This window comes from Drosophila obscura, unplaced genomic scaffold, assembly GCF_018151105.1.
Source record: "Drosophila obscura isolate BZ-5 IFL unplaced genomic scaffold, ASM1815110v1 contig_96, whole genome shotgun sequence".
In the NCBI taxonomy this organism is placed as follows: Eukaryota; Metazoa; Arthropoda; class Insecta; order Diptera; family Drosophilidae; genus Drosophila; species Drosophila obscura.
The window spans coordinates 495666-509564 of record NW_024542890.1 but is presented as its reverse complement, the minus strand read 5'-3'; the positions used below and the strand labels follow the sequence as shown (position 1 = coordinate 509564).

The 13899-nt window shown below is 44.8% G+C and overlaps 1 protein-coding gene across 1 annotated transcript; it reads right to left on the bottom strand.

Annotated features, from left to right (window-relative positions):
- Positions 1-2940: 2940 nt before the first annotated feature.
- Positions 2941-3985, bottom strand: LOC111071861. The gene is made up of 3 exons (XM_022363396.2): positions 3603-3985; positions 3377-3523; positions 2941-3306 (listed from the first exon to the last, which is right to left on the bottom strand). Exons 1-3 carry the CDS (start codon positions 3912-3914, stop codon positions 3010-3012), a joined length of 756 nt encoding a protein of 251 aa, XP_022219088.2. The 5' UTR covers positions 3915-3985; the 3' UTR covers positions 2941-3009.
- Between the last annotated feature and the right edge of the window lie 9914 nt (positions 3986-13899).

The window sequence follows — 13899 nt, the reverse complement described above, 5'->3', positions numbered from 1 at the left end:
CAACAGTGCGATCCTCATAACACTACTACATTACTAGGATCTTTATAATCAGTAATTGTCAGTCTACATGCATGTGTAAACAAGTTATACCTCCGAAATAGCTCTTCCACTGCTTTTCCACCTTTTAAAATGAGTGCTAAAAACTTGATCCCTGGTTGAAAGATGTGGACCAAGCAAAGGAGCTAAATAGAAGAAAACATTAACCAAGGTGAATCAGTCAGTGGTCGGAATGAAGATGTACATATAAGATCAGGCTAAGGATATATATATATATCTTGGATCATTCTATTTGCTGTTTGCTGTATGGTAGGTACCATACTGAGGTAGGCCAGACCACCATAAGGTCGAGTTGATCGCTCTCTGTTGTCAAGTCCCATTGCCATTTGGCCCTATCATCCCCATGCTAGCCATGTAGCAGTCTTGGCAATCTATTTGGAATTCCATTTAGGCCAAAAATGCAATATGGCACACAACTTCTCGGCTGACAGACCAGGCAACAATTGACCGATTTCCATCCTCATCCTCATCCGCTCTTCCTCCCAGACTTGCAGCTCGGTCTCCAACTCGAACTTCCAAGCCACACTTGGGACTGGTCTGGACCAGGGTTTTGCCTATTCCACCATTCAACTGATAACTGAATGAGACGTTGGCCAACACCAACATGAACAGCAATAGCAGCAGAAGCAGCAGCAGCAGCAGCATCAACAACAACTTGGTCGGTTGCTCCTAGTAGTCACTGACCTAGAATGCAGCTTCGGCCTCAGCTCTTACTTCAGCCTCAGACTTAGCTGCAGCATCAGCTTTGGCTTTGGCTTTGGCTTTTACTGTTGTGTTGTCTCTGACGTTCCGTTGCTGCTCTGCAAGCTGTCGCCGTTGTTGCTGCTATTGTTCATGTTATCATACCCTTGCAGTGGGTACCTAACATATCTAGGTACATATTGGAGAGGAACATTTATACACAACATACTCTGGGAATAAATGCCTACAATATATAAAATATATGTAGATATCTACCTAGTTTAATTTTCAAGAGTGTTTCAAACTTCGGTATTCTCATCCAGCCTTTCCTTCTATTCTTGTTGTTGCTGTTCAGTTCTATTCTCTGTTTGTGTGTCGACTTCGGCAGCGGCGAAGACTTCGGTTACCAACACGGTTTGCTGAAGCAAAGTCACGGCAACGGCGGCAGCCCCAACTTATTAGCATAATCTCAGGCATCCCAGCCGCAGCTCTGGCCAGAGCGTCTGCTGGGTCTCTCTAGAGCTGAAGCCAGAGATAGAGCTGGAGCTGGAGCTGGAGCTGGCGCTGAAGCTATAGCTGGGACTAAAGCTCCAACTGAGTCTGAGTCTAAGTCTGAGTCTGAGTCTGATTCTGACTGGCACCTCATCATCGGCGGCATCAATTCGCCTTTTGCTGCCTCGTCGGTTGGCGTGTGAATGCGGACTATAGGACACTGAGAGAATCACCCAGAGGGGTGCTTAGTGGTGCGATGTCTCGACTTTGGCCGGTGCATTTCTGTCAGTGTAGTGGGGCATGTTGCATGTTGCATGTTTGGAATTCCTCGGCTAGCGGTGCAGCCATCTTCGTCGCACCAGGCCAACAAAATAAGAAGCAGCTTGGGCTGGGATTCTTGTCCCTCCGCCTCTACCAAAGCCTATAAGTCTCTCTTTGTATTTGGCATAATTTCTGACTTTTATGCCTTTTAGACTACGGAGACGGAGTTGGAGATGGCTGCATCCCCGTCTCCGTCTCCGTGTGCGCAGTGCTGCTGTGTCTCTGCTGTGTAACGGCATTTATAACCATTTCATTAGATTTTGATTTGAAACTCAAATTTTTCTGCGATTTTGTCTCGATAGCTCTTTGTCTGCCCCGCTGGCTCTTCTTTCTTTCTCTGCCATGTTTAGTCAGCTAATATCGAATGAGGGCGGCCTCGGTTGATGTCTCTCTCTCTTTCTCTCTCTTTTTCTCTGTCTCTATCTTTCTGTTTTCTATTTGCCAATTCTCGACTAATTTCGAGTGCAAACAAATCTGGATTGGGATCACCGACGATGACGATGACTCTCCAACTCTATTGATTTCAGGTGAGCTGCTCAGTGGGACCCATGTGGGAAGCCGAAGCCGCCCAAGTGCAAGACTAAGAGGAGATTTGATTTCTGGGCGATCTAGTTAAAAAAGTGCTGGAATGGAAATGGGAGCACTGGGCTGGATTTCCTTTAATGAAAACTAGATCGTTGATGATCATTTCATTGAATGATATTGGAGATATCTTAAGGGATCTCAGGCGTCTTTGGATGAATCTTAATTATATCAATTACATAATTATGAATTATATTATAGGAAGAGTTAGACGAACAAGTGGCTGAGAAGAGGGGGGTATGAGTTAGAGAAAGAGGAAGAAGAAGAAGAGTACAGAGGCTGTACTAAAAACTATTTCTAATAATATTACACTAATGACAGTACCAATGGTATCCACTTTTTATTTTATTTGTTTCCAATTTTATCATCCATTTCAGTATCAATGCAAAATTATGATGTGTACAGGTAATTATTTGTACTTATCTTCCTAAGCAACTAGTTTTGGAGGTGATTTTAACTAGACTTTCTAAGGCGTCTGAGGATAATTTCCATTAAAAAAAATGTGTAAATTCTCAGTAGATTCTACAGAGTACTAATAGCCATGCCCGTCTGCCTGCCCGGCCCGGTTGACGTCTGAAGAAGCGCTATAGCAATCGGATTTTCTGTCCAGACAGAGGCAATAGCAAACTGTGAAATAATTGTCAATTATGCAAACTGATCACATGGCCAAAACTTAGCCTATGAAGGGTCGCACGAAGGACAATCTTTGCTCGCTGCCACTTTTTAAAAGTATGTACATAAAATGTTTCAGATAAAACGGAGTAAAACGAATGAATGGGAGCACCGAGTATAAATGAAAGAATATCAGATTAAAAAATATAATTAAATGATAGACATATGTATGTGCATATGTATCAAAGGCTTGGTGTGTGCTGCTCAATCTATTCTAAGCAGAAAAACTCTCTCCAGCTCCATGATCTTGTGAACAGCGAGGACTATCTGGACGCTCTCCGTGCTGCTCACCAAGCCATCTCCAGTTTGACCATCCTCTGCTTCTCCCAATTCATTCAGTATTGAAAATTGCGGAAATTCCCCTCCAGTTCCGCCAACTTGTGAGCCAGGAGGACTAATAGAGAGTTCTCCATGCTGGACAGGTACACTCTCCTCAGGCCTAGCAGCCTGTGCTGCTACTAGTCCATTCTGAACGGCAACTTCATCTTCAGTTCCATCAATCTAATAAGCCAAGAGGATTATCAATAGGTTCTAAGTTTTGGACAGGTACAGTCTCTGCAGTGCCACCGACCTGTGCCTCTCCCAATACATTCAGTTCGGGAAATCGCGGGAATTCCCCTCCAGAAGCAGCTCTATGCTCCAAACTCTCCTCAGGTCTAGCAGCCTGTGCTGCTAATAATCCATTCTGAACGGCAACTTCATCTTCAATTCCCTCAATCTGTGAATCGGGAGACTTAACCATATGCTCTCCGATCTGGGCAGTGGAGCCCTCTGCAGCACTACTTCTTTCTACTAACCTGAGCTCCTGGTAGTCCATTCGGTACATGTTCATCGGGCTCAGCGTCGATCAGTATATTGCACACATTGAGGGCCAGCTCCATCTGATTGTCGACACTCTCGACATAGGGCTCATCGTGAATTTGCCGAAGAGTATCGATCAAAGAGTTTGCGGTGTCCACGATCTGGCGGTTCAATTGCAAAATACGGTGCAGACTCTGTCTGTTCAGATCCCCGGCTGGTGGCACGATCTGAAGCAGGGCATCTTGCTCGGTTCGCATGTTCTGGGCGTTCTCCTTCATGGCCTCCAGTAGAATCGTTCTGGGGTCCATGCTGCTCTTGCTACTTTCCACTTGTGTCTGGTTGTGTTTCTGAGAGGTTTCTGAATCGGATATGGTATCCTGGACAGAGGGTTAGCTCAATGCCTACCCGATTCGGTCTGCTCGGAATTCCACCATAATCACAAGATCGATTGATGAACCCCCCCACGATAGAGGCCTCAGTCAACATTCAATGCAAGAGCTTCTTCGGATTTCGGTAGATGGCGGGGCGTCGGGGTCGGGGTCTGGGACTTTTACCCATCTGCCATTCAAGCTTCCGTACAAAAACCAAACAAAAAAATTTCTCTGGCCAATGAAAACGAAATTAATTTCACAATTGCGGCAATTAAACGCAAAATAAATTGTGTCTTAAGGTACAGTAAGCTCCCCTTCCACTGACATGTGGCCGGCATAGCCATACCTATGTTTCCCAAAAAAAAGCCCCAAAAGAAGCGGAGAAATAGAAGTAATGATCTACGCACTTTTTATTACAACTGTCCGCTGTCCGCTGTCCCCTGTCCCCTGTCCGCTGTCCCCTGTCCGCTGTCCCCTGTCCATTCTCTGCTGTCCGCTGGCTGTGCGTGTGTGTGTCCCAGCCTTTGGAACTTCTTCTTTTGAGGCTTCTGTTGTCAACTTGTAGTCTTTATTATCTACCCTTACGCCTGTTCGCTGGTCCATGGACTTGTGCGTGCATCTCGCTGAGAGACACATGCCAGGATCTTGATAGTGGATGCTCCCCAGCCATTAAATGTACTCGTTACTAGTACACACATAAGATAGCCTTTACAGCCAATTGAGATGTGCAATTAAGTGAGAAATGTTCCATGAAATCCATTAGATTATTGCATTATACATACATACATACATACATATAATCAAATATGAATCGAGGCCATATCTAGGGGTTTCTGTATCGAATTTTAGATAACCAAAGCGAACCATTGACGCACAACCAACGAGAGGCATGTTTTCGGCTGAGTTACCTATAAGACACAACAAGTGCAATATCACAGAGCCCGTGGCATGTAGCCAACCAGCCACTCGGCCCTCTGGCAAGGCATACAGACTTCGTTATTGTCAGATAGGGGAAACGCTCTGTTTCTGGTTGCTGCAAGTAAAATTGCTTGCTTTTGATGTGCCTCAGCCACATTGTAGATTTAGTGGCATTGAAAGAAATTTCACTTTGAAGAAAAGGCACACGCCGTACCGCTTCCGACTTGGTTGGTCGTGGACTCTCCAGTTGGAATCCAACTCGAAGATCGAGCTGCATTTGGATTTTGTTGCTGTTGCTGTCGCTTCTCTTCTCTTCGCTTCTCTTCTCTTCTCTGTTTTTTTTCTATTATGTCTTTTTTTTTTTGGACTTTTCCGCTTTTTAACAATTATTTCTTTCTTAATTTTGTGTTTGTGTTAACTTGATTTTATTTTAATGTCTGCTCCACACACAAAGACTGGCCGTTCGCGTTGCATCTAGCCATCTTTTTGGATGGGCCCGTCTGGGGCCCCGAGACTGCTTTCTTGTTATGGTCATCGTCGCCTCCATTCAACGGAGTCGCTTGAATCTAATGGGTTTTACTTTCATTGCGGCCGAGTGCCGAAAATAACTTCTTGGTCCCCAGCTGATTTCTCCTGATTTCGATACGAAAAGACCAAGAGATATACATATGTACATATATACATACATAGGTAACCCTCAGCCCCGACTGAGAGTCAGCTTTAAGGTCGGGATTTTGATTTATGAATTTGGGAACTCAATTGGAGCGCTCACACCCCCACCCGCCACATGGGGCTCGGCTCCTATTGAATGGGTGAATGGGTGAAAGTGCTAATCCAGAGACAAGACTGATCGAGAAATATTCATTATGCAAATGAGGGGAATGGAATCGAAAGAAGTTCTCTTTCAGTTCCACAATTGAAGAACAGAACGAACCAAAAAAATATCCGTTTAGTTCAACTTAGTTTATCCAATTTCTGGGCCACCAGCCACCAGCCCCCCCACCCGACTAAATCATTTTTGCCATGTAATGGCTTCTAAGTAATGCTCTAACTCCGAATGGAGCTCCGGTTCTGGTTCTGATTCTGATTCTGTTTCTGATTTTGGTCACCGGAAGCGCGAGAATAACAAAAACAAAGACAGACAGACAGACAGACAGACAGACAGACAGACAGGCAGGCAGGCAGAGAGGCAGACAGACAGAGGAATGGAAAAACAAAAGACGAGCAGCAATAAATCCAAAGAGCGCGAAGAAAGTGAGAACAGTTATGTAGTGTAACTGATGCCGTTAGATGTGGAGACTCTGATTTAGATTGAGAACCGAAATCCCCACACAACCGCCGCATAGAAAAGAACAAAAGAACGACAGACGGACAGAACGACAGACTGACAGACCGAAAAACAAAGCAAATACCAAGGCAACCGTATAAATCTCTTGGAGATCTGTTTTGGGGCTGGCGAGAAACTTTCTTTCCCAAAAGGAAATGTCGGAAAACGATTCTGATAACGGGTCGCCAGCTCTCTTCAAATGCATTTGACGCCATCGGGCTCGGGCTCAGGCTCAGGCTGAGGCTGAGGCTCAGGATCGGACCTGAGAGAGCATCTCGGTCTTGGTGTAGGTCTAGCGTTTTGGTAAACGCTTTCGACTCTGGCTGAGAAAAATAGTTTTCGATTTTCGTTATGGTTTCCGTTTCTCTGTGCCCAAAGGCCTTAGTGGATGCGAGGAACCATTATGCTGGGGAAGATTTGTTTTCCAGACATTCCGTGGAACTCTGTCCAGCGATGTACTCCACATCCCAGGGAATATCAGTGCCAACAGATCAGGCATTCACTCGACCCTAAACGGCTGACCAATGGCAGTCCCTTTTAAGTTAGAGACCCTTCAGCTGCCATCAGCGAGAGTAAAAGTAGGTACACATGGACATCTGTCCATCTGTACATATCCTCATGGTAACGGCGATGATCATTTCTACTCTCTTTACTGGGTATCGTCTTGGACGTTACACCCACTAGAAATCAGCCGAAACTTGTTGTTCTTCTGTTTCCCAGCTTCTTCGTCGGCTTCTACTTCAATGCTCGATTGATGGCTGACGGGCTCACGTCATCGGCTCACGTTTTTTGCATGATTTGACTGGATTCCGTTAAATGCATTTTCCCAACGTCCCGTTTCACCCACTTCCACCCGGCCACCCAACCACTCGGCCACAGAATGAGTAATGGGCACACAGATGGAAGACACAGTCTGAGGAGGAGTCTGGGGAGTCTGGGGAGCCTGGGGAGCCTGGGGAGCCTGGGGAGCGAAGGAGCAACAAAGATGGTCAGCATCTATCGAAAGAAAGTGATTTCTGGTAATTGTTTCGGGCCTGGCTGAGCATGGGGCTGGGGATGGGGACGGACCCATGGATCTGGGAAGCCATGGGACAACCGCTACAGTGGTTCAGTGAAAGCCACCGCAGGGCTGCACGACTGACCGGTGGCCCAGGGCCTGGCAATGTTCTAGAGTCCGGCCTCGGCTCCGGCTCTGCTCCATTTGGGAAAGTGTACCCAAGTCAGCTCCACACGCATGAGCAGCAACCCAATAATTTGTCGGGCTCTAAGCATTTCATTAATGGAAATGTCTGCAAAATGATGCCAAAGAATTGAATAGAATGGAGTGTAGCTGAGCTGAGCTGAGCTAAGCAGAGCTGAGCCAAAGGGGAGGATCTGCAGCCCCAGCCAAGCGTGTGGTTAGCCAAGGGTTAGACTGCAGCTCCAAGTGGGTTTCCAAGTTGCTTAGTGACATAGACAATGACAGTTATGTGCATTCCAATGAGAGTGGGGGACGAGTCGCAATTGTTTGCGGTTTCGGCTTACGAGTGCATGCCACACAGACATTATTTATCATTCCGTGGCAGAAAAACGCTGCAGAGATGAATCCATTGCATCGGAATCATGGGCATTACGTAAACATCGAAATTGTGGGGAACTGTTTCTGTTTCTGTTGCTGTTGCCTGTTGCCGGTTGCCTGTCCCACCCCCACTTACCGCTGACAATTTTCCCTGGTTTCGTTTTGAGTTTTGCCACTAATGACAATGGAACACTCTGGGGTACTATCTGGCCACAAAGCATGAAGATGGCGTCGGAGATGGAGATGGAGTACGAGTTGGAGTTGGAGTTGGAGCCAGAGTATACCCAGATGGTGCTGGGGACAGACATTCCATTCTACTCGTACTTCTGCCTCAAGTGTTTATTAACTGTTAGAGTTAACTAACTAAGTCGGAGCGAAAACACTTTGGGATGATAATGATGGAAATGGCTATGGCTATGGCATGGTATGGTATGGTTGTGGAGAATGGGAATATGTATGTTCCAAGTTCTTCCAGCTCCAGCTCCATCTCCATCTCCATCTTGATCTCATTTTGGAATTGAATCAATTTTCCGAGTCAACGAAGGCTGAAGAACCCTTTTAGCAGAACCATCTATGGCTGCTCTAGTTCTAGTTCTATTTCTACTTATAGTTCTAGCTCTGTTTCTGTGAGTCATCAATCATGTGATGGAGTTTCTATTAGAGCCAAAAACAGCTCAGTTCACTGCAATTTGTCCATATTTGCTGCACCCAAAGGCGTTGACAGTCCGAACAGTTCCCAGACTCTGCCACTTCCACTTCCACTCCCATTCCCATTGCCATTTCCGCTCCAGTCTTATCCCATTCCCACTCCCATTCCCCATTGCGATTCCCGCTGCACGGCTTGTAACTAAATATGGTAAAACACCAATTGGTGTCGTCAGCTCTGCCATTCTTCACCTTTTGTATCGGATGGAATTGGCACCGTTCTGGGGGGATAGGAGGTGCATACACATGTATTGTTCATTGTGACCCAAATTTATAGAATAGATGGGGACGGACCCTTGAAGAAGACTGAAAGGAAAGAAGCTGAGGCTGTGTGGAGGTGCTTATGGCCATACATATGACATTAGACTTTGCTGAGCAGAGAGAGAGAGAGAGAGGTACGGTGCTCGTAGCATGAGAGACAAAACGCCAAATTAGTTTTCGTGTCCCAAACGTCTCTGAACACGTCTCCGTCTCCCGGCTATCCGTCGAAGAACACAAGCAGCACTGCTCCCAGCCCAACTGGAAACCCAAGCTGTCGCTCTCACTGCATGCTTTTCCCCTCAGGCTGTCCTTGTTGCTGCAGTTAGTCAGTTATCAAAGTCGAATGTCATTTGGCCATACATCCACATATTGTACATACATCCTGCGCGTATGTACGTAATTTATGATATGTCTGCATGTACGTATGGGTAATTCATATCTATCCATTATCTTCAATGGATGGGCACGACCGTTTCTGTGATTCCCAATGCTCTGAAAATAGCTAAACGCACAAAGATCATTTTATAGTTAAGTAAACTAAAGGTATATACATATGTATACATATTTAATGCATATTATGTATGATATCTTACTCTTGCACTACGAAGGGAGAGTCAGGTCTTGTAGGTTCTACTACTTGATAAGTTGAAAGTTCCCTTGTCTGAACTCTTTGAATTAGATTAATATCTTTGATTTGCGGTTTGCTACACAAGGTGAGGAAGAGAAAGGAAAGCAACCGGAGAAGAACAAGAGAGTCCGAAAAAACATGTGAGCCGTGTTCCCTTGCCTTTTTACCTATAGATAACTAATTTAAGAAAACCAATTTATTGATTGGTGCAACTTATTTTTATACCCGTACTCAAAAAAGAGTTAAGGGGTATATTAGATTTGTGGTAAAAGTGGATGTGTGTAACGCAGAGAAGGAAATGTTTCCGACCCCATAAAGTATATATATTCTTGATCAGCATCAATAGCCGAGTCGATATAGCTATGTCCGTCTGGCCGTCCGTCTGTCTGTTCGTCTTGTTGAGCGCCTAGATCTCAGAGACTATAAGTGCTAGGGTAACCAATTTGGTTTCCACGCTCATGTGATATTACATTGCTACAAGTGTATTTCGTCCCTTCCGCCCCCACAAAGGACGAAAATCTGTGGCAGCCACAATTTTAAAGATACGCTAAAACTAAAAACGCAGCATCGTAGAAAATTACCATATCTACTAGATTGCCGAATCTGAATCAGATCGGATCATAATTATAGCCAGAATGAAGAAATTAATTTTCTGTTGGTTCTTCCGCCCGCTCCTGCCAGAGACCCGCTACCTATCTCTTTCTCACTCGCACACTCTGCCGCGTTCAGTGCGCGAGCAACCCCTAGCGGAGGAGATGTATAATCTAAATGGAACATGTACAATCTACATGTTAGATGTAGAATATACATTGTAGATGTAGATATCAGACGTAGCAAACATTTTTTTTAATTCTAAAATTCTAAAAAATCATATGCTCAAAAATGTATATACTGACTGAGTACGGGTGTAAGTAGAGTCGCGTCCCCAGAAGCGACTCGCACGTTCCTTCTCGTTTATATCTTATACACATGTATACTCACATGTATGGTATCGTATGGTATGGTTTTCAATATATTGATTTTGTTCTATATGATTGCATTATTTGGATTAATTACAATTACAGTTACAAATTGCATTACATAAAACAGAAGTGGTTTTCGAGGTTGCGGTACAAAATCTCAAAACTCTTCGATTTGGGTAGGTCTATCTGTTTACAAATGTATGCATGTACCCATGAAATATGCAGTGTTCATTTTCAAAGTTATTAAATTTAAAAACCTTCGCTGTTTTTTTTGCTAAAATTCGGCTGAGGCATCTGACGAACGTTACTGGCGTGACGTTACCAAATTCCGCGATAATAAAGCCTAAAAATATACTGTTAGCCGAGGTTGGACAAATGTTCCGATAACACTACTCGACAAAATCGAACTTTTTTTTTCCTCAAGAATCCAAACCGACTTTTTCTGATAGATATGGGGCTTTAAATTTTTTTAAAGAATTATGGTTTTTTTTTCTATGGCAGAACTTTTTTTAGAAGAATTTTTTAAGTCTGGTATTTTGTTTTAAAGCTTTTTTCAGAGGGTAGCGCTTGTTTTTTTCACATAGCTCTAGTATCTTACGTTTGGTTGTAAAGAACTTTGCTATTTCGAAAAGATAATTAAAACAGCTAGAAGTTGATGCCAAACACTTTGTGATTACAGCTTACCGTCTGGGAAATATAAAGCATTGAAATGCAAAAATGATGATTTTTGTGCGGTATTTTTTACGAAATTTTGACTTTAAAAACTCAGGAAAAGTCGAACAAAAATTATATCTTGTGTCCTCTATTTTTTTGTGTATAGGTGCGTTAATTTGGCGTCGTTTAAGGTATCGCTCATATCGCTCATATTGCTCAAGGGTTGTACATTTGGTACCTGATCGCGTTCCTTTGTTCCCAATTGGCAGTTGGGCCCGCAACCTTCCAAAAGGTATTTTTTGTTCATTTTTTCCATATTTTAGGTTTGGTTAACGAATTTTAGCTCCAAAGTCTCTCCATAGATTTTAATGAGCGATACCTTAAACGACGCCAAATTAACGCACCTATACACAAAAAAAATAGAGGACACAAGATATAATTTTTATTCGACTTTTCCTGAGTTTTTAAAGTCAAAATCATCATCGACGCCGATGAGGAGTGTTTTGAAGATCTTTCAGAAAATTATTGTTCGGACGGGATACAAAAATTGGAAAATCTCTGGAATAAGTGTGTCGTCCAAAAAGGAGGTTACTTTTGACCCCACCTAGTATGTGTGCACATACAGAAATCAAATTTCAGTTGCCTGCTGTCTTTGGAGCACAGATAACTGCATCGGATAAATGAATGAAGATTGACTGACTGTGTTTCACTGCACACTGCAAGTATTAGGTGGCTTGCCTCTATTTCATATAACTGAAGGGCTCATATATGGAAATTCTCTCCGATGATTGGGCCACGAAAAGTGGGCTGGCTTGGGTGGCATGTTTCATCTGGGTGCATGGCATGTGGCAGTGGCAGATGCTAATGCACTCCACTTTGACTGCCATTCGGCTAACGTTTGCAGGCGAAATAGCCCCAGAACTGGGTCATCATTGTCAGCGTCATCATTGTTGTTGTGGGGATTGAAGTGCTGGAGGATGGCTGGAGGGGGGAGCCCATTTCCATCTCCATCTCATGGCAGTGCCCTCCTCCCGTTTGGGTGTCACATTTTCATTGCCTCGCTGACGGAATTGGAGCAAATATGAGCAGCAGGGCCCGAGCGCCAGCGCTTGCCATTTTACAGAATGTCTCCTCCATACACCTCCATACATCCCTCTCCCCATCGCCTATAGCCATAGTGAAGCCATCTCTCGATCTTATTATGCGCGCTCGCATTATAACGGTCCGCCATTACCATTCACCGCTAGCAACGCGAGCAGCTCAAGCAGTGCCCGCCGCTAATGTGGTTCTTTCGTGGCTCCGGCTCCCTAGATCCACAGATCTGGTGCCCGCACCGCACCGCACCCCACTCCCCACCACCATCCTCATCTAGCTGCTGCCAGCACGTAATTAGTCATTTTCCTGTAGCACCTCCCGCACCATTGTTGTCAGCCTCTAACTCTGACTCTGACTCTAACTCTGACTCTGACTCCGGCTGCGGATTGCCTTGGTGTCGTTGTTCTCGTTTTAATATTATGTGTATTATTATTATCTCGTTGCTTGGCTTTTTTTCGCATTACCCTTGCAGAAGGTTCAGTCACTTTGGTCAGACGTTTGCAGCCCACATGAGAGAGGCTACCCGAGGCTACCAATCGAATTACCAATCGAGCTACCAATCGCTACAACGAGCTAAAAGCTCCACAGCTACCAACGAGCTACCAATGAGCTACCAAGAGCTACCAATAGCCCAAGAGCTACCAAGCACCAACGCCCGAGCTACCAATCGAGCTACCAACGAGCTACCAATCGAGCTACCAATCGAGCTACCAATCGAGCTACCAATCGAGCTACCAATCGAGCTACCAATCGAGCTACCAATCGAGCTACCAATCGAGCTACCAATCGAGCTACCAATCGAGCTACCAATCGAGCTACTGAAACAAATAATTTGGCAGTATTAATTTGAGGGGTTTGTGATCTAAAACTATAGACATTCCAATGGACTTAACAGAGGAATGGTGAGTGTACAGCAGTGGCGATTCCACTGTAAAATTCTATCTAACACGGATATCTTATGAGAACAAATTCCTTGCTCTGAAAGATAACACAGAGTTAAAGTTTTCCATGCAGAGTCCAAGCCGTATAGATATTATGCACCGATCAGTGAACATACAAAGTTCAGCTTGGGAAGTGTTTTATTTTTATGATTTAAGAGTATAGAAGCTTCGGATTCTCGGAGTTTTCTTTCATGCTTTTTTTGTGTTGCCAACACACTCCTCGGCTCACTCGCCAACACAACCCTCCTCCTCTGTCAGGGCAGCAGCAGCAGCAGCAGTATCTTCCTCTTCGGAAACCGCAACTAAAACAGTTGTTTGTCTCTTCCCTATGCTATGCTATGCTTTGCTCTCCTCTTCTCTTGTCTATTTCCCTCCTGTCCCACGAAGTGGCGCAATTGCAGTCTTCGAGCGTGACAGAAATGGAGCAAAACTACACGGGACAAAATGAGACCTTGGTGGAAATGGGGGTGGAGTTGGATTTGGATTCGGGTTCGTGTTCGCGTTCGGATCCACAGTTGGAAGTGGATCTGCAGCTGGAAGTGGAAATGGAAGTGGAAGTGGAGGCGTGACGAGGCGGCCTGAGGCAGCCCGGGCCGTTGCTGAATCTGATTCTGGCTTTGACATTTGCCGTTGCCCATTTCGGCCCCTTGATGAAATCATTCAAAATATTTAGACTTATGTAACCAGGCCCAAAATCGAGCAAAATACATTTGTTCTGGCTGACGATGGCCGGAGGCCACCGAAAGGAGTCTGTTAATGATTCGGTTGACCGTCTAAAGGTGGATCCTCGAACCAGTTGGACTGCGGAGATGGTTTCCTGCGGGTCTGAAGGCACGGCAACAGCCTCTGCAGATGTGTGACAATCAGTCGATT